Source organism: Falco punctatus (assembly GCF_963210335.1).
Source record: "Falco punctatus genome assembly, chromosome: 3".
NCBI lineage: Eukaryota > Metazoa > Chordata > Aves > Falconiformes > Falconidae > Falco > Falco punctatus.
This window is the reverse complement of record NC_137582.1, coordinates 57,324,188-57,344,213: the sequence shown is the minus strand read 5'-3', so window position 1 is coordinate 57,344,213 and position 20,026 is coordinate 57,324,188. Positions and strand designations below refer to the sequence as shown.

The following is a 20,026-nucleotide window of genomic DNA, read 5'->3' as shown; positions in this document are numbered from 1 at the left end:
GTAGTATGTTTGTTGTACTCCCAGCTAGTGGCTTATCTTGTCTGTGACTACAGTGCTCTGGATGCCCCTTGCATAGCTTTTCCTCACTTGTAACAAGTAGATTTTATTAATCACTTTCTAGTGTTTGTCAAGAGAGTGTAAGTTTGCTTATTGCTTTATTAGGAGGGAAAACGTGAATTGCTTTTATCAACCACACTTCCACCTCTGTACAGGAAACTTCTTGTGGTCATTTATGGAATAAAAATTTCCTCTTTAGGCACAGGTGAATATTAAGCAGGAAAAACTCACAGAAATTGTGATGGTATTAGGTGGAAAAAGTCCATTTATCAGGGCCGTTTGCTTCTTACATTGTTACAGCCATTGCACATTGGCTTAGCTGTGTGAAAAATGTTCTGATAGCCTAAGGAATTAATTCTGTTTTTTATCCAGGAAATTGGGTGCTAGTGAGGTATGGGGAGAACTCAGGAGTCAGAGATACTGCAGGACACAGAGAAGACAGGAGAGAGGGAAAAAAGGAGAACAGAACGAGCAAACTGAAAGGTGGTAGCTGTGTTGGGTCACAGTCTTTTCGCTTAGCCTGGAGGTCCAGCTTCACAGAGGAAGACATCCGTTTTGAAAAGATAAGATTCAGGAAAAGGAGGCAGAGGCTGAGGTGGGTTGGGGGGGGCTGGTTAGGGTGAAGGATGGAAACAGGATTTATTGTCTCTGCCATCAAGCCTGCAATATTTCTGAGGAAAAAGCCCTACCTTTAGAAAATGGTTTTAGAAGGATAGCAAGGTGAAAAATAAATCCTAGCCCTGCCAGCCCCTCTCCTTTGGAGGTGATTTAATGCTGTGTCTCAGGTTGGCCAAGGGGAGTAGTAAGGCAGCACACTTCCAGAGGAGCAGTGTTTATGCCTTGACGTAATTTCTCTCCTGCAGTTGAACATGTAGCCTCAGGAGATTAGGAATGCATTTACAACTGGTGGATTTGTGGCCATGAGCTACATTCGGTGCAGTGCCTGTGGGCATCCTTTCTTCTCTGTTCAGTGTTGGTATCTCAGCCAGGCAGTATTGATATCATCATGGAACAGGCTAGTCACAAGTGTCAGCTTGCACCGGCAGCCATAATTAAATGAGTAGAGCAGATTTTCGTATACGTACTGTGTTTTCTGCACTCACTCCTGTGAGGTCCTACTGCGTTCTTCCTCATGGCCCTCTCCGGTTTTTGGGTCACATTCCAAGTAAGGAGCCTACGTAACTTCTAAGTATCCAGCACAAATAGAAACACCTTCACCTCTAATTATACATGTGCATAAGTCTTTTAAAGACCAAATAATGACCTCAGATAGACTTTTCAGTTGGAAAAGAGGCATTTTTTGTATTAGAATGCTTCTTAGTAAAGGCAACAAAAGCTTTGCCATAAATCCAGTGAAGTGTGGATAAAGGTCTTTATATTAATTTGAGTCATCAAATGCTGGTTAACTTTTTTCAGTTCTGTTAATACCAGCATTTCATTGCAACATTCCAGCTGGAACATGTGACAAAACTTGTAGATACAGATACATCTGCATTTTAATGCTAACAAATCACAGCCTTTATAACTTCCTCAAAGTTTTTCTTTTCCGCATGAAGTTGGGCATACTTGTTCATAGCCTGCAGGCAATTATTTTTGCCTGCTGAAAGCTTCATCAAAAGTAGCTCTGTATTTTTTCCTAATGCAAAAAGGCAAATGTGATTGAAACTATTTTGTTTCACTCCACTAGGTGGTGAAGGAGAGAAAAAACCCTGATTAATGAGAAGGTCATGCAGCATGCTTCAGACTACCTAGTGAAAATTATTTTATATTCGTATGAGTTACAAGAGTTTAAAAGCACACTTTGAAGAGACACATGGGGTTTTGTAATGCGCTTAAACGAATGACCTGCCTTGACCATGTTAGGGGTACATCTGTGCACATATGTACCCCCACAGAAACTTATATGAAACAGATGGTTGCCGAGCATTCCCATTTAACTTGTGCAGGCACATTAAAAAAAAATATCTGTAGATAGCTAGAATAGCATTTGTGGTAGCATCAGTGGATACAGAAACGTTGCCTCGTTGTGCGTGGCTAGAGTCTTCATAGGGCAAAGATGAACTTTTCTTGTTCTGTAAAACAGTGATCCAGTGTTTTTGGCACTGTCCTTAATATAATGTTAAAAGTTGCAGAAGAAGTTAGTAAAACAAAGGGTGAAAGCATCCTGCAAAGAGAATGGGTTTTCCACCTGTGGTCCAGATGACTTCACCGTATCCTGGTCAGTTGCTCGCAAGCAGTTTCGGCACCTACCACACTCACAGCCCCAGAAAAGATCATGCGCCTCTGTTAAAGAAATGTATCTCAAAAGCCACAAAGCACAGAATTGCTATGTTTTCTACCTACCAGTTAACGTAACACCCTTAGTAGGGCCACTAATATCTAAATACTGTGTTACAAAAATAGAGAATGTTAGGGGAAATACACACTTTGAATGTGTTACCTTTTTTCCTCCTTTCAGTCAAATCTAGCTTGAATTAAGGCCAAAAAGTATGTACATTATTCATGAAATTATACCATCTTAATTAGGAGCTATGTTTCATTAGGAAGCTTGTTTATTTCAGAATGGAGGGCCTGGACAGAAATGGCATTACTTTGCCATGTGGCATAACTCTGAAGGACAGATCCCTTCTGTGACTTTGCTAATGCTTTGTTCTCTCTAGTTTTAATTAACTCATTGGATGGAATATCCTCAGGTTGTCATAGGAGGCGGTTGCACAAACCAAAGATCTGTCTTTGATCTCCCTATAGATCTGTCTATGTATCATCTTGTGAGTCAGTCTGGATTCTTCTCTATTGGGATACAGTTTGAGAGAGGATCTTTGCTATGATGTATTGTGGCTATCTTGCCTGTCATTGAACAGGTCTTTAATTCATACATAGTTTTTATCTTCCTTGAACTGTTCTAGTTTTTCTCTTATGTTCTGAACAGCCTGATTAGATTTTTGCATTTAGTTCCAGAGATGTGCACTGAGTGATCCTGTGCTTGATTTTCAGTAACGGAGGACAGGCACATCTCACTTGTCCCAGGCAGTTATTTAAAAGCACCAACACTACTGGTTTATGTTCTGGTTTGAGTTAAGCTCTAGACACATCTTTAATATTCTATGGGATGTCGGACCCTCTGGTGGTGTGGTATTCTTACCACATTGCTATGGCTGGACATAAAAGTGTTGCACATCCATGATTTTTCTTAAGATTTATTGCACTGGTCTTCAGTTCTTTCATATTTGCCTAACATACAGTTCAGATACTCAGCAGTCTTTGCTTAGCCTATGTTGTGGTTGGGCTTTTTGTATCCTTTCAATTAAGGTATTTAGTGTTTAATCACAGTAGGACATTGTTTGGTAATACTATGTAATTAAATGGTCATGGTTATTGAAGTATATAATTAGGATTTCTGACAATTCATTGTGAATCTCAGGTCTACTGTGAAGAAGAACAAAACCAGAGAGAAAATGCTGTCTGGGTTATATAAATAAGTGAGAGATGATGGTCAGGATGAAAATGAGGGTTCTCCTCTCCTTTAATGAAAGGGTTTGTGTACATTACATAGAATAAAGTATTTCTTAGGCTGAAAGCTTTCCAGAGATAATAGTGCTGGCCCTCTGAGGCTCTTTATTATGTCAGATGTGGGGTTTGGATTTATGGGAAGCTGCCACTGCCTCCAACAGACTCAGTCTTGTGGAGGAGAATTTGCCTGGCCTCCCCTGCATGCAAAGTTTCAAGCTGCAACCTGCACATCATCAAGGGTGGGGTTTTTCCAAGGTGCCCCAGGGAAGGAAACCCTCCATTTCCACTGAAATAGCCTGGATTCTTGGCACGAAGTGCCCCCCTCCAGCTTCAGGGGATGAGGGACATGGTGATTCCTGCCCTGCCAGCCCCAGCCCCAGCTTTGCCCCCTCAGTGGTGAGAGTGACTCTGTAGGCGCAGGATTATGAAAAATACTGTGAGTGGTGGATTATGCTATTGTCTTAAGCCTTTAGGAACAACTCCTCCCCACTTTTCTTTTTTTAACAGTCTGGGAATATGCTGTTTGCCTAAAATGCAAGCTGAAAGTCCCATGTAATTATAGAGCTGCAAGAATCATAGAATCAGAGCAGTTCGGTTGGAGGGCATCTTCAAAGATCATCTAGTCCAACCCCCCTGCAATGAGCAGGGCCATCTTCAACTCCATCAGGTTGCTCAGAGGCCCGTCCAGCCTGACCCTGAATGCTTCCAGGGATGGGGCACCACCCCTCTGGGAAACCTCTTCCAGTGTTCCACCACCCTTATTTAAAAAATGTATTCCTTATATTGTCTAAATCTACCCTGTTTTAGTTTAAACCCATAATCCCTTGTGCTATCGCAACAGGCCCTACTGAAGGGCCTGTCCCCATCTCCCTTACAAGCCCCCTTTAGGCACTGGAAGGCCACAATAAGGTCTCCCCGGAGCCTTCCCTTCTCCAGGCTGAGCAGCCTCAGCTGCCCCAGCTTTCCCTCACAGGAGAGGTGTTCCAGCCCTCTGACCAGGTTTGTGTCCCTCCTCCGGACCCGCCCCAGCAGGTCCCTGTCCCTTCCAGTGCCGAGGCCCCAGAGCTGGAACAGCGCTGCGGTGGGGTCTCACCAGAGCGGGGCAGAGGGGCCGAACCGCCTCCCTCGACCCGCTGGCCACGCTTCTTCTGGTGCAGCCCAGGGTACGTTTGGCTGCCTGGGCTGCGAGCGCACGCCGCCGGCTCATGTCCAGCCTTTCATCCACCAGCGCTCCCATGTCCATCTCCACAGGGCTGCCCTCAATCCCTTCATCCCCCAGCCTGTATTAATGCTGGGGGTTGCCCCAAGCCATGTGCAGGATCTTGCACTTGGAAAGAAAGGGGCACCAGCTTGAAAATCCCACAGTGTAAAGGTCAGGATAAAATCACAGGAACTGGCACCACTGGCACCTGCAGGAGTTGTGCAGCTCTTTTAAGACACAAATTCTCAGAACGGGCTTTTGAGGTGTGTTTTTTCCTCTCCAGAGGGTATTTGTGCAGGCCACCAGCTATGTAACAGGACAGTCAGGTTATGGAGGACACTGTAGAAACCTGTGGTGTTGGAGTGGTTTGGAGTTGGTCCATTTATTTGTTAATTTATGAATAAAGGAGCTCTGTGTCTTGCAGTATTTACTTGAAATATCGCATGGCTGTTTTGGCGTCTGTCTTGATGCCATGTTTCATGATTTTCCACCTGGCATAGGAAACCTGGCACAAGTTAGGTGAGTACATATCCACCACTTAGATTCCAAGTTTCACTGCTTTAATTGCTTCCTAGTAAATAACCAGAAACCTTTTCAAAACAAGCATAGCTTGCATTTGTTTCTATTTGATTACAAAACCAGAAGCAAAACTAGCAAATCCTGGAACAAATGACAGCATTTTGTGCTAAATAATTTTTCCAGTGGCATTGTAAAAATCTGACAATGAAGTTAGGCAGGCTGTTGCAATCTGCCTACCTACAAGCCAGCACTGCACCACTGGGGCAAGCAGGATCGTGGCCGTTGTGGAGACAGGGCTTGGGGAGGGAGGCACTGCATGTGGGAGGAAGGCTGGCACTCACACTCCCCCTAGACCCAAGTGGAAATGAACTTGTGGCAAGAGACTAAGCAAGAAGGTGGAGGGGCGGGCAGCAGACACAATTTGACGGTATCACCCCTGTTTTACAATATATAGCAAAAGTCCTTGGTGTGGCATGAGGAACAGCTCAGTTTGAATGAAGGCAGCAGCGTGGCTCTCCCAAACCAGGCACTTCCCAACTGCAACCTAAGGGTTTGGTGCTCCCCTGCAGACCAGTCATGCAATAACCATGAAGTTTGCTCTTTTAGCCACACATACCCCCCCGAAGGTATTTAGGTCACATTTAGGTCCAGCAGCATTTAGGTCACAGAGCCAGAGAGGGGCTGGGGCACCATGCAGTGGCTGAAGCAGCATCTGCTCAGAGAAGCCTCAGCAACCTCACACTAACGCCATCCAATAACTTGAGGATGGGCTTGCACCTTTACACGTTAGCTAGGAAAAATGTAGGGCATCTATTTACACTTAGCTCAAGTTATAGCCTTTATAGTGTAAGAATATACTCTAAACTGAGGAAAGATTTGTCTCAAAATAATAATTACAAAAATCATGAACCAGCCTCAGTTTATACCATTTATAACCATTATAAAGAATGACTACTTTTTGAGGTAGGTTAGTCATGTGGAGCCATTGAAGCATCACTTTTGCTGACTGCAATGAAACCATTCATGGAAGACCACCGGAACTGTTTTCTTGAAGGGTAGGTTAATAACCGGTAACACCACCCAGAAGAGAAGACAAAAATCTCGCTGTGAATTTTGTGACTGGCTGGATCCAATAATCTCAATGCTATACAAAATTTAATGTTGGCAAAGATGCGACTGCTTTTTAATTGAGTGTGCTAATGTAATATGCTGGGTTTGTGTTAGTGCAAAAGCATATATTTTTCTGCATATTTGAACATAAGTATGTGTTGTGTGCATATGCATGTATATATATATACCAGCTTATATGCCTGAATTTTAAAATCCTCCCTGTCCTAAGAGATAGGCTTACTTTCCTAATGGCTATCATGCATATTAGTGAAAACCTACCATTTTACGCTTGGGTGCCTGAATTTGAGCACTTACAGCCAGGTTTTTCAAGGCATTTAGTTATTTAAACCTAGAGATGGATTTCTTATGGGATCATCTACTTTCGCTAGTGAGATAGGCACCCATTGGGAGCTTGTTGCAACTCTGCATGGCTAAGTACCTCTCAGTATTTGATTCCTACCTACACGCTGAATCATAGAGTCATAGAATAGTTTGGGTTGGAAGGGATCTTAAAGTTCATCTAGTTCCAACCCCCCTGCCATGGGCAGGGAACTAGATGTATGTAGTTTTCTCAGTCCTCTTTAAATGTAGCTATTAGAATCATAGAATCATTTATATTGGAAAAGACCTTTTAAGGTCATTGAGTCCAGCCATTAACCTAGTGCTGCCAAGTCTGCCACTAAACCATGTTCATAAGTGCCACATCTACATGTCTTTTAAATACCTCCAGGGGTGGTGACTCAGCCACTTCCCTGAGCAGCCTGTTCCAATGCTTAACAACACTTTTGGTGAAGAAATTTTTCCTAAAACCCAATGTAAACCTCCGGTGGTGCAACTTGAGGCCATTTCCTCTTGTCCTGTCACTTGTTACTTAGGAAAAGAGACCCAACACTCACCTCACTACAACCTCCTTCCAGGTGGTTGTAGAGAGCAGTAAGGTCTCTCCTGGGAGGCCCTTTCTCCAGGCTACAGTTCCCCTCATCCACTCCTCAGTTTTGAAAACAATAGCTTTGAGAAATTTATCATTTGAAGGCTGCAAACTAGGCTTGCAGTCTTCCTTCCAAAATTCAAGGGATGTTACCCCTTTTCAATTAATCACAGTGGGGAAACCCCCTCCTAACATATGTATTCTCATTTCCTTAGTTACATTTCTTCAGTCATCAGTACATTTTTTTTTTTTTGTCAGGGTTAAAAAGGGAACTTTGAATCTTTGTCAAAACTGATCTGCTAACAGAAATACTGCAGCTACCTATGATCCTCCAGCAAAAGCCAAGAAGAGAATACAGAGGCAAATGCTTCTAAAAGTGTTACTCAGCAAAAAAATGCATGTGCGTATCCTATTTGAATGTTCAGAGATCTGGTGAAGACTAATATAGTTGAGGAGTCAGGCATTTTGTAAGGTGGTTACTCTGTGTCAAAAAGCAAAGGTATTTAGTCTCCCATTAAAAAACACAGAATAGCAACAACAACAAAAAAAAACCCAAACCAAAAACCAAAAAAACCAGCTCCTCCTCCAGCAAAACCTCTGCTTATCTGGAGCCCAAAAGGAATCTGCAGATGTATACCCCCTGCGTGAGAACAAAGTCTTCAGTCACTGGAATGCAATGCTATAAAAACAAATACTACAAAGCCTAGTAACAGGGGGATGTCTCACTTGCATATTTTTTTGTGACCATCTTGGTTTGCAGAGAAGGGGGTCCCCAAAGCATGTGAGCCAGCAGGATCTCTTTGTACTAGGTCACTCTCTGTTTGGCCAGATGTCTTCCCAACAGTGAGACAGAAAAACCAGAGCTCTTATTAAAATAAGGCAGGCAAAGGAATGGGAAAAAGCATGTGTCCAGCAAAATGAGGCACATTGTGTCCCATCTGATATTTATTAGATGTTGATCAAATCAGCAGTGAGAAATTCGCATCGTGTGGAAGTGACCCTGGGTCCCTGGGCTTGGAAGTTAGTGACAAATGTCTGGGAGCAGACCAACATTGAAAACATGTGTACAGGACACAGAGAGGAGTGTGCTGCCCTGGGAGCAACAATAACAAATGCAGAAGAGTTGACTTCAGCCGAGAACCCCTTTTTGCAGGTTTTACATATGTTCTATCAATGGAATGAGCATGTAGGGTCTTCCCCTGTACATTTACCCTACAGCTTTCTAAATGAGTGGTTACACATCTCCTGGAAGAGCATGGCATTTTATGTAAACCATGAAAGCAAGTAGTCAAGTGGATAAAACTGGGAAAGTTTTGTCAAGTCAAATCCCAAGCATGTGCTCCTTCAAGCCTTGACTCTCAGCTCTTGCGACAAACCTGTATGATTTTATGTCAACCTGCTGGGTTTTGTGTGATCATAGTGAGCATTTGAAACCATCTCCCATCTGTTGTTGTGTAATGTTTTGAGTATTACATCTTTTCAGAGCAATCCTTCAATAAAAATAAAGGCCCTCACCCTGCAGACAAAATGTGTCTCCTGTATCAGAACAATCTTGTTTGGCCTTGGTCCTTGAACAGGGTAGTGAGGGAAGGGCAGTTTGAAGCTGTGCTGCATGCTTGGAGAGGTCCTGAAGCCCTGATTACACTGTAATTCATCCCCGTACAGAGAGGATTGCATTCCTGGCTTTTACCTTTGCTCTTAGCCTGGTTTATTTAACTGCACAGAAAGACATCAGAATGAGCCTTCCAAATCTTTTCTTCAAGAAACCTTTATCTTTAGTAATTTCTATATGTTTTGTAAACTAAAAGATCAGCTGTTACTAGCAGCAGAGTTAAGAACTATGTATTTGCAGTAAAGAGTAAATTTAGTAGCTCTGAAAGACTTTACTGTGTCTGTCTCTGTTAGAGCTCCCTGGCTTTTTACTCCATCCCTGGACCCGGGACATGTCATATGAGGGTAGCAGGGGTTCGGTGGCAGCCAGGTGCAATTTTAAGCTGACAGACAGAAAGCACCAGCAGGCAATTCAATACACAGTTCCAGCCTAGCTTAGTTAATGGAGTCACTCTAGCCTGTATGGTCTCTTTAGTACACTGTGTTTATGTTATTGATACCAATAGTGGTGGGCTGTTAAAGGATGGAAAGGTCTGGCTTTTGTTGGGGTGCTATTCTGATGTCAGTTTGAAAAGTAAAAGTTCCAAAAAGCCAAAGCGCTGTTTTATTGAACCAGCGATAGCAAGGACTGAGAGAAGTGAAACAAGATCCTTACGAAGCACTGGAACATAGGTGTTGCTAGATGCCAGACTGCAATATATCCAGTGACATCAGCACAGTTTCAGCTCATTACGCTACACAGGAAGCTGGAGTACAGTGATGGAAAGCAGATCATGTAATAAAATAAGTAATCTTAATATGAGACTGTAATCAAATGAAACTTTTCTCTGTGCAGTTGCTGTCAAAGGTTTTGGTTTTATTTCTGCCTTTCTCTGTGCTTTGTACCTCTGCAGTCTATCAGTCTTCCCAGTTACGGATCTGGTCCTGCTTCCATTAACATCAGTACAGGGAGGATCAAGCTTTCTATTAACTGTGTATTTAGAAGGTGAATGTGATGTGCTTTTTGCCCCAAGCGTCTCATGCTTTTTGATATGTGGGATGTTCAGAGACTTACAGGATTGGAATCCGAATTTAAAATCCTTCAGAGGAGGAACCTTGCATTCAGCGCACAGGGGCTCAATGAACCCATTAGTATACCAGCTAAGAGCAGCAAAATGGTGCTCCAGATACCATGAGTTCCCGCTGTGAAATAATTTCAGTCTCTGAATACCTACTGCAAACCTTTAGAAAACTGCACTCTCCCTTTCTGGCTTGCTCAGCAAACAGAGCTTCCCCACTAGCGAACTCCTTGAGACTGTCAACCAAACAAAGAAAAACAGCCCACACATCAGGACCCATAAGCAAACTTGGCTATGGAATTATGGACACTTGCATCTTTTCTTTAGTGGTGCAGGAGTTTTCGGCCTTCCAAATCCAGGCCATCAATAAGTGGGCTATGCAACTGCCTGTCTGTGCCAGCTCCCTTCCTTCCCACCTACTCAGGCAGGAGAGAAGCCTTTCCCCTTTGGAGTTTCTGTTCCTGGGTTTATGCTTACAAGTCTTTGTCTCATTTTCCCCTAATGTTCCTGAAAAAATAACCATATGTTCCCAACTAATCTTATGCTTAAATGCCAAAGAACCCAAATCTATGACATCTCTTTCACCACATGACAACAGAAGGTGATGTCATAGCTGAAAAGTTTAGAAAAAACATGTAAGACGTAAGGGTGGAAAGTGGGCTGACCTGTGAGAGATGCGTTTCTGCCTTAGCCACAGCTACTATAAGTGCAGAGGGAATTGAGGAAAATGCCTTGTCAAATAAACTTCGTATAAATCCTCTTCCTGAGTTGTTCCAATATGGTAATCCCTGCTTCAAGTACCATGAGCTTAGGGAAGTCACTGGAAAATACTGTTATTTGTGAGAGAAGTACAGTCGACTTAACTTGGTATGTCCATCATCCATCCTCTGTGAACCCAGGACAAGTGGCCCGTGTTTTTCTCTGAAAAAACAGAAAATAAAAAACTACTCTGAAGAAGGTCGTGAGTTGGGAAAAGTAAAATCAGCTGTGGGTTAGGCCTTAGGGGAAATACAAGCTACTCATAAAAAGCTACGGAACAAGTTTTGATTAGTTAAGTAATCTGGTACCTAGAATTTATTAGAGCTTAAAGGTTTCCTGTGGGACTCCCCTAATAGTATACAAATAGTGTAAATTATCAAAGAAATGTGTTTTCTGACATACACAGAAAGCTACATTAATCCTGGCCTGCTTAACGTATATCAGAAGGAGGGATAAATCCCTCCCATTCATCCCAGCGCAGTGGTCCAGTTTTCATTTTTTTACATGCTTCTGTTTCTGATTAATTTCTTGGTAATTTAATCAATGCTTCCAACACTTTCAAGCTGTTCCTGAGGAGCACGTAGGGAGAAGAGGAATATTGGCTTCCCCAATAGACTTAAAGATACCAAACCATTCTGCAGAAAGCTCAAATATAAAATAGTAAAGGCCTGTTTTCTCTCATCAGCTTGAGGACCTTTCTTCTTAAACTTGTCCACAAGGGAAAATTCACCAGCATTTTTCTGTTGGTATAGATGTACCGCTGGCTTTACCAGTATAGCACCCCTTCTTTTCTGTGGAAATAGTATTCTCCAACCCCTCCCCGCCTCAAATAAGAAAAAAGGTCTCTCTCATTATGGAAAGCAAGTGTTCACATGGTAATCATTTGTGGTAATGGTTACAAAGCAGGACCAGTACTCCTACCAGGTTTTCACAATGCTATTTTATTTCTGTAATTTCCTCCTGCCAGAGCATTTGCTGTCTTCTATTGCCCCTATAGGGAGACTGGCTGCTAAGAAGGAGCTGCTGCAGTGTGATGCCTGACAGAGGAGGTGCTAATAAACATTTGACTTCCAAAGCTCACCATAGTCTTGTTAGCATAATCAGAAAATAGTCCTGTCTCTCAGGAAAGCCACAGGTTTTCCAGTGAAGCAGAATCTGCTTCTCTTCCACACACTAAAATCCCAAAGTGATTGTATCACTAAGCTGATGCTTTAACGGCTGTGGAGGCTCTCCTGGTAGAATTGGCAGATAGGCACCCATATATCATCTGCTTACATAAATAATGTGTTCTTTAGAAAATGGAGGAGAGGAAATGGGGAGATAAAATCAGCAATGTGTTCTTTGCCATTGTTTTAAAAATCTGTAAATCTTCTTTTGCAGGTATTCAGGAGGGGACTCAATGTACCAAATGTAAAAATAACTGGGCACTGAAGTTTTCCATCATCTTATTATATATTTTATGTGCCCTGTTAACAATCACAGTAGCCATTCTGGGATACAAAGGTATGTATGTGTCAAGCCCAACTTTTCACTTTCAGCCAGGCATCCAAGTGCATTTCCTTATACTAGATAGACAGGCAATTTATCACATTTCACTTCCAATATCAATACCGTGGCAATGCTGGCTTTTTGTACGCACATAACAACAAACTGCAACCGTTGGTTTTCACTTTCAAACAATTAAGTTTTGAAACTAGATTAGACATTTGAAAGAAAAGAAAGAAGTTAGAACAAACTGATCATTCTTCTACCATGAAGGAGTACTAACTGGAAGACTCAAAGCTCTGTAACGTGTGCTATACCTTGCACACCTTTCCAGAATGTCCTTCTTAATGGGAGAGCCAGGAAGCCAGGAATAGTCTTACTAATATAATACTTGTCGCAGGAACAAAGTGCAGGATCAATATTACTTTGGACTACCTGGAAAAAAGATTGAACCAGGGGGTGCCAACGTATTATCTAGAATTATTTTGATGAACAAAGTTGCTTAGACACTTTTGACAGTAATTTCAAAGATTCTGGTAGTTGGGCAACCCAGTAATGGAGAAAATTTCTTTTGTGCAAGTCATGGGCACATTGGAAAGCACAGCCTAAAATCCCCATACATCCTCAGCACCAATTAACTGTGGTCACTTAGGCATTCTTATGAATGTTTTAAGGTAAATGCCTGCTTGTTGTGCAGTCACAGCTATAGTAAGTTAAATAAGACGTGAGTTTCTGGTAAGAAAAAGAAAGTGAATAACATCATTGTGACTATTATAACAGGACATCGCAGCATGTTGTGGAGAAAACCAAGCTAGCTTTAAACTAGCTGCTCAAGTATGGCTTTGAGAGTAGCATCAAAACCTCTCCAAGAAGCTGGGTAAATACTCATGTGATTAGCATGCAGTGCATCCTGTGGCGCCAACAGCTGCACTTGTAGCAGAGCTGACATCACCTCTGGTCCTTTGCCAGCGAAAGAAAAGGAAATTGTAGAAATAGAAAGGGATAAATACTTATTTAAGATGTTTTCTTACAGTTTTGAGTGGGAAGAAAATTAAAACTGCTTGGTTTACATGGAAGATTTAGCCAGGGAATTGAAAGAATATGAAGGACAGATAGAGACATATAGGTATTCCTTTTCCATGATAAAGCAGGTGGAATGTGGCAAATTAAAATCAAATTTAAAGAAATGCAATACATATGTAATTGGTCGGACATTCTCCTGAAGGATGTGTAACTGGTCTTTGCAAGGCAGATTTTGATGAAAAAAACACTTTCCAGGATTCAAAAACTTTTTCTTGATCTATAAAGATAAGATCGTTTGGTTATGTGGACTAGGGGAGGACAAACTTAGGCCCTTTGCAGATATAAATCTGCAGAGATCTGCTTACAGCAGATGAAGATGGGATCCTTCCAGGCTATAACCTGGCCACTAAATGCCTGGGATTTAGCGGAATTTTCCTCAAGAGAGTTTTATACAAGGCTGTCACTTCTGGGGCTCACCAGAAGACTCAGACCCCACTTGGCATCAGAAACAGTGTATCAGGTTGGGGGGACCATTGTTCTATGTCTTGCTTTGGCAAGTATTTGTTTATGTGTGTGTAGGAAACAATAGTAATAAGGAAACTGTCCAAGAGATCTCTCTGGGAGAGAGGGTTTCTCTTCCTCATTTCAATCCACAGTTTGCAAGCTTCTCTCTGCATGGGAGCCTCTAGCACCGTCTTTTCCCCAGGCTTTGCTCTTGAGGCCCCGTTTTTGCTACACTCATTTCTAAATCTCCTTCTTGTACTGAGTAGTCTTCAGTGCCTGACCAGGATCTAGTCTTTCTGTCATAGCAATATGAAGCCACATCTATCCAGGGCAAGGACAAAAGAATTTCCTCTCCCACAAAAAAAATGGGAAGAAGATTATGGGAAGGTAGATAATGCACATCTTGCTGACAGACCTTAAGACATCTTGGTGACCACGGCTCCACCACCCACTGACTTGGTGACTCCTCCACTTGAATGCCAAGGGGAAGAGGCATACACTAGAGTAAAGTTCTGTATAGTCCAGGGTATCCGTTTTGTAACACCAAGCAGCAAATAGTCGTATGTCAGGTATTAGTTTTGCTCTTTGTACCTGCAGCTTAAAAGCTTTGTCTCCACGGTGCCTAAGCTCTAATTTGTAAGGAAAACATGAGTAAGACAAAACCCCAGCTGACGGTCCATATTCAAAGGAATTATCGCAGTATTTTTTATCATTGGGAAGGAGCTGGACCTTAAAGGAAGAACAAAACTCAATATTTTATAGACCCCTTGAACTCTTCTCTCTACGTCAGAGTTTGGCTTGTATTTTTGATTGCAGCATGACACTAAAAGAAGGCATTCTGCTGGCATTGGGGATTCTTTCAGTCTCTTAGCTAAGTTTCCATTAGATTTGCCTCCCACACTTAGGTTTATAAAGCCCAAAACTACTTTTAAAACTTTCACTTCTTACATGGTATTTTGATATCCTTTGTGATTTAAAATGTTAAAACTACTAATCAGTGGATTAAATATGGCACGCAAAAAAATAACTCAATGGGAGGCAAAGTCAACATAGAACAAACCTCCAAACTGGTGGTAAAAATTGCATAGTAGGTTGAAGAAACCTGAAACCAAAACATGAATTAAACATCAAGGTCACGAAGGAATAACAAGCCAGGTTTACTATTAGTTTGCTTTGAGAAAACATTAAATTATTGTTAAAGACATTTATAAAGCAATCTGTAATTTTTTACACATACTTTCTTAAACTAAATGCAATATGCAAAGCTGTAGTTTTTCTTATACCAAGCAGTGTTGAATTATCCTATTGAAGGTGAATGCTTTTCCTGTGACTCACTCCAGTGAGGGAAGCATGTTCTCAGCTTGAATTTCTGGTAGTTCTCATTATCTGGTCAGTCCTTGTTTATAAGTTTCTTCACTAATGCCCACCATGACATTCGTCTACTTCTTTTATCTGTCTCCCAGACAGAGTTTGCCTGACATTGCCTAGGGCCAACATCTCCTGGTGAGATGGCACATTTTGTCCCTGCTTCTGAAATAGTGGCTGAGACGCAGACAGTCCTCACTGTTCCAGTCAGCAACTGCTTGAAAATTTGACCTCTTTTGGACTGTCATTACCACATTTTCCACAGTGACCTTGTCAGAAAGTGAGATGACAATATAGAGAGATCTGACCAAGCTGAGAATTAAGGTGAAGCTATCCCACAAGCAAGCTTAAGGCAAAGACAGACTTTGCATTTTTGAGAGCAGCAGAGTGGCCTTCATAAGGGATATTACAGCTAATCTGCCTGTTTTACCTTTGCCTTTTCCTGGAGAAGATTGGAAGCAGCTGTTCAAGCCTGAGACACTCCCCAGAGGTTGACTGCTGAGAGTGCTCCACATGCTCACCTACCGCTGAAGGCTCCATCTAGAGATGGTGGTGGGAGCTACTGCCAGGGAAGGAAAGGCGTTCACAGTAACAGGACATCCATCTATATAACCCATTTTGACCTCAAGAGCAGCAAAAACTACTTTGGCCACAGCTCTCTACTTATTCTTCCTAGAGTTCATCCTTTCCACTTGCGGGGCAGTAGCAAGAAAGTAAATAAGCTACAGCTAGCTTGTGGAAGGAGTTTGGGCAGGACATCAAGTCCCCCAGGCCCACAGTTTGTTTGACTGTGGAGGCTGAGATCCTGCCCTTGTATAAAGCTAATGTATGTATTGATTTGTCTATGAGATGACAAAGTTCAATTTAACCTGCATCGCTGGGAATCCTTAAGCTAACCCTGTATTCACGTTTGCAAAGACCTTTACTGTTTCTGCTGCTGGATCTGGGTGGTTTGAACTTGACTCTGGTTCTCTCTCCTCTCCTCTACACTTCACACACAACAGGACTGACTTGCCCTCTGAGGGGAAACAGAATTAAAATAAAGGAAATAGCTTGCCTGATATAGCTAATTCTGCACTTCACATCAGTTAATCTGGGTAAGTCGTTGTCAGTTTAGTGTCAAATAGCCAAAAGTATATACCTTCTATATTTGAAAGCAGACTTCTCTTTCCAGCTTCTCTAAAACAGCATCTTCCAGCTAAGTGTTTGGCTTCCAGTTACGCACTGAAATGAAAAACTGTTACTCTCTGTAGGAGACAAGCTGCTGGGGACTGAAAGACCTTTTAACAGTGCTCATTAGTGATCTTTCAGACACAGTCCGGGCACAGTCTTCCCCACATATCATGGCCAATTGTCAATAATACCATTAAGGCTTCTGATTAAAGTCCTGCTTCAATAAGTTTTTGGGGTGTTGCACATAAAGAATGTCCATAGCTACTGTCCAGCTTTGGTCTTTTTATTGTGGGGTGGTGTTTGGTTTTGTTTTTTTACTTTTGGCAATGAAAATACCATACACTGTGTATCTTTAATTCCACCCAATCTCATCTAACTGCCAGTACAGGCTACTACGTATTGATAGGATTTCTACTGTTTTCATTTGCTTTGGACTTTTCAGGGGAATATTTTAGCCCAAGTTTCCAGTGTTAGATTTCATTCAACCATGAAAATATTCTTGTTGTTATAGGACAGTATAAAATCTCAGTTTTACAAAATTCAGATCTGAAGTACAAACTGGCATTCATTTGAACAGCAAAAGGAAGAAACTACATTTTCCTTTCATTATTGATAATATATATTCATTTGCCGACTCCAAGTGTATTTGTATAACTGGAGAAAACAGGTGAATATTACACTAAATCTGAATTAACAAGACCCATAGGTGATGTGACATTGCCAGTCAAGGCAAATGTCCAGCTCTAACACTTGAAGTGGGCCTGCTTTTTAAATCCAGATGCTTTCACAAGGTCCTCTCTAAGTGCCCAGAGTGAGCCAAGTCCTTCACAGTGACCATCCAGAAACAAATCAGACCACAGACTGAACAAGGAGCTACCTAGAGCTAGCCAGAAGGAAAAGCCGGGTATGGCCCCCACACTCACTGCATGTGATGTGTAGGTGTATACATTCATCAGTGGAGTGTCAAAAGTAACTGAAGGACCTTTGCTGATCTGGGCTCCAGCCTGGAAGCCAATTGGGCAGGACAAACAGAGTCAACTGGATTCATTTAGGAAAAATGGCATACAGCATTCTGACAAGTAATGTTAATGAGCAGAAGAACCAGTGAAAAATTAGTACTATACTGGGGGGAGAAATGCTTTCTAAAGCAGAAGGTATTGGGCAATGGTTACCCTGAAAAAGCAAAGCTATTATTGTAGCCTGGATCTGGTGTTGAGCAAGCAGTTTGCCATCATCTGAAATACAGAAAGCCATACTCTGACTCCATCTGTGCACACACAGTAAAGTCCCTGTTTTGCTGGCTTGTTAGCAGTATAGAAAGGAGCAGACAGGTAATTCACCAAAGGATGTCTGGTCTCTCTGAAAACCTTGAGACTTTTTCCCTGTTGTAACTCCATTCACCTCAGTGCAGCTGCACCAGAGATAATCTTGGTCTGCTTTTTCTCCTGTTGGTTTTTAGGAAGCAATAGAGGCCTGCTGTGCAGCTGTGGTACCCAGAGTCAGAAAAACAAGGGCAAAAGTTAATAAAAAAGGAGCACTTGGTGGACTACACTTCAAAGGTCTGGGATTCCTGTAGTTGCTCATGAGCAGCAAAAGATCCCCTGAATTTCCACTTCTAGTAAAAACCCAAATCTTTACATAGCAACAACTTCTATGAGGCTATTTCCTAGCTGCAGATTATCTCACAGACAGAAAGAGTAGCAGTCTCAAGACAGGGGAAGCACCTTGTTTCTTCTGTTTGAAAGCAGAATCTGGCACAACAAGTTGTGTAGCCTGTCTTATGGTTTGTTCAGATCCATTCTGTTCCCAGTGTAGCAAAAGGGCTAAACAATCTCGTGATGAAAAGAACTTTCTGCCCCTGGTTGTGGCTTGAATGCAAAAGCCTATTAGACAAGGTTTGGTATGGAACTTGGAGGCTGCCTCTAACTTTGCAAACATTTCATTTTTTGACACTGGAAACCACCTCAGGTACTTTATTTATTGCTCTGCTTTTTCTGTCTCCGTATTGCATCAAACAATCAGATCGTCTCAGTGACAAGAAAACTACCCAGACATCACAACATACAGACCACATCAGCCATAAATCTGACCTTGCTAAATGACCATTCTTTCAATGTTAATGAGGCAGAATGGTTTCAGGACTGTTTTGAGTGATCTGAACCATTATCAAGATGTTTAAAAGTCGATCCTCAAAACATCTAGTAATTATATCTTCAAACTGCTATCTCAGCCCAAAGTTTGCTGTCCAGGTGGCAATTGCTAATGATCAAAAGGCACATGAAAAAGAAGTGTTCTTTTTAAGGGTAAGTGACTCATAGCAAAATAAGGGGAAGTCTTCTCTCATGCCTCTGAGCATTTAGCAATCAGTCTGCCTTTGCCACACAGCACTGTGCTTGGAGCATGGAAATACTGTTAAAAGGACTTGGTTCATGAGGAAAACCCACAGAGAGGGGTTTCCTTATTCAGGTGAGAGATTCCTCGTGAGCAAAGAAATGTTTGTCGACTGTTGGCAGACTGAAGAACTGGAAGAATGCTGGGTCCCACCAGCAGATAAGAGCTCATCCTTCCAACATTCCACAGAGCAACAGCAGAGTGCAGTGGCAAATGAAGCAATTTTAAGGTGGTTTCTTTTTTTGATGGTAATGGTGCTGGTTTTATTTGCTTTCTTGTTTACTAGACTTTTTTCATAATTTCACTTTTCTTCTTACCATAACATACTGTTCTCTTTCCCCTAGTTGTAGAAAAAATGGACAACGTGACAGGTGGTCTGGAAACATCCCACAGAAGATACACAGAAAAGCTTACAGAGGTGGAGAGTGATCTGAAGAAATTAGGTAATCTACACACAAGCAAAGCCCCTTTGTATTATGGCTTTAGAGTGTTCTACTGGCAGATAGTAGCAGGAAATTTGTCTGAAAAATCTGTGGCTGTGACAAGGTACAGCATTTCTATTCCAGTTTTTCAAGTACTTGGGAAAGCTCTTAAAAATAGTTAAGATCATCTCTACTCAGGTCAGCATTTTAAGCATACTTCAATATTTATGGTTCCCACTGAAGTCACTCTGAAATCATTTATACTAAAACAGACACTTAAAGGTTGTCTTCAGGAGTAGTCTTCCCTGAGGTAGAGATGTAAAACATAGCAGAAGCTGTTGCACAGCACAAGAGGTTCTACATAAAATGGTATCTTGTCACCCAGTCATCTTGATGCTGTTTTAGCAATTAAGACTCAAAACTGAAGGCCATCTGAAGGGGCTCACAAACAATCAGATGTTCAAAACTCATGTCTGAGGCAAGTTGATTCCTTCCATAAAATGTTTCCTAATCATCTGAGGGAATACAGGACACAAGGTTGTTACGAGTTCGGGTCTCCCAAGTGCTATCACAGGTTTCAATTTGCAGGAAGATGGACAAAAATCATAGATAAGGATTCTACTCACTATGTGTACAGTTTTACCTTTCTTCCTTGTCTGCAAAGGAAACAGCCTTTATTTCCAATTTATGTATGCATAGACATAGTTTATAGAATTTGTATTTTTATATATATTAATATACACATACATGCATGTGCTTCTTGAAATAAGTGGTTTGGCTTCATAAAACATACATTGAGATGTGTAATTCTAGGAAAAATTGCTTGCAGCTTGATCATAATTTTTTACAACTTTTTCCCCTCAAAAAATAGCTGGATTCTGAAGTAATTGCGCACTGCATTTAGTTCAAA

General features: G+C 41.8%; 1 protein-coding gene across 1 annotated transcript in view; it reads left to right on the top strand.

Moving 5' to 3' along the window:
* Positions 1-20,026, top strand: part of COLEC12 (collectin subfamily member 12) — a 102,032-nt gene that overhangs the window by 68,948 nt on the left and 13,058 nt on the right. The window contains exons 3-4 of the mRNA XM_080378831.1: positions 12,134-12,256; positions 19,039-19,137. Coding sequence (XP_080234957.1) covers positions 12,134-12,256; positions 19,039-19,137 — 222 coding nt within the window. The remainder of the gene's footprint in view (positions 1-12,133; positions 12,257-19,038; positions 19,138-20,026) is intronic.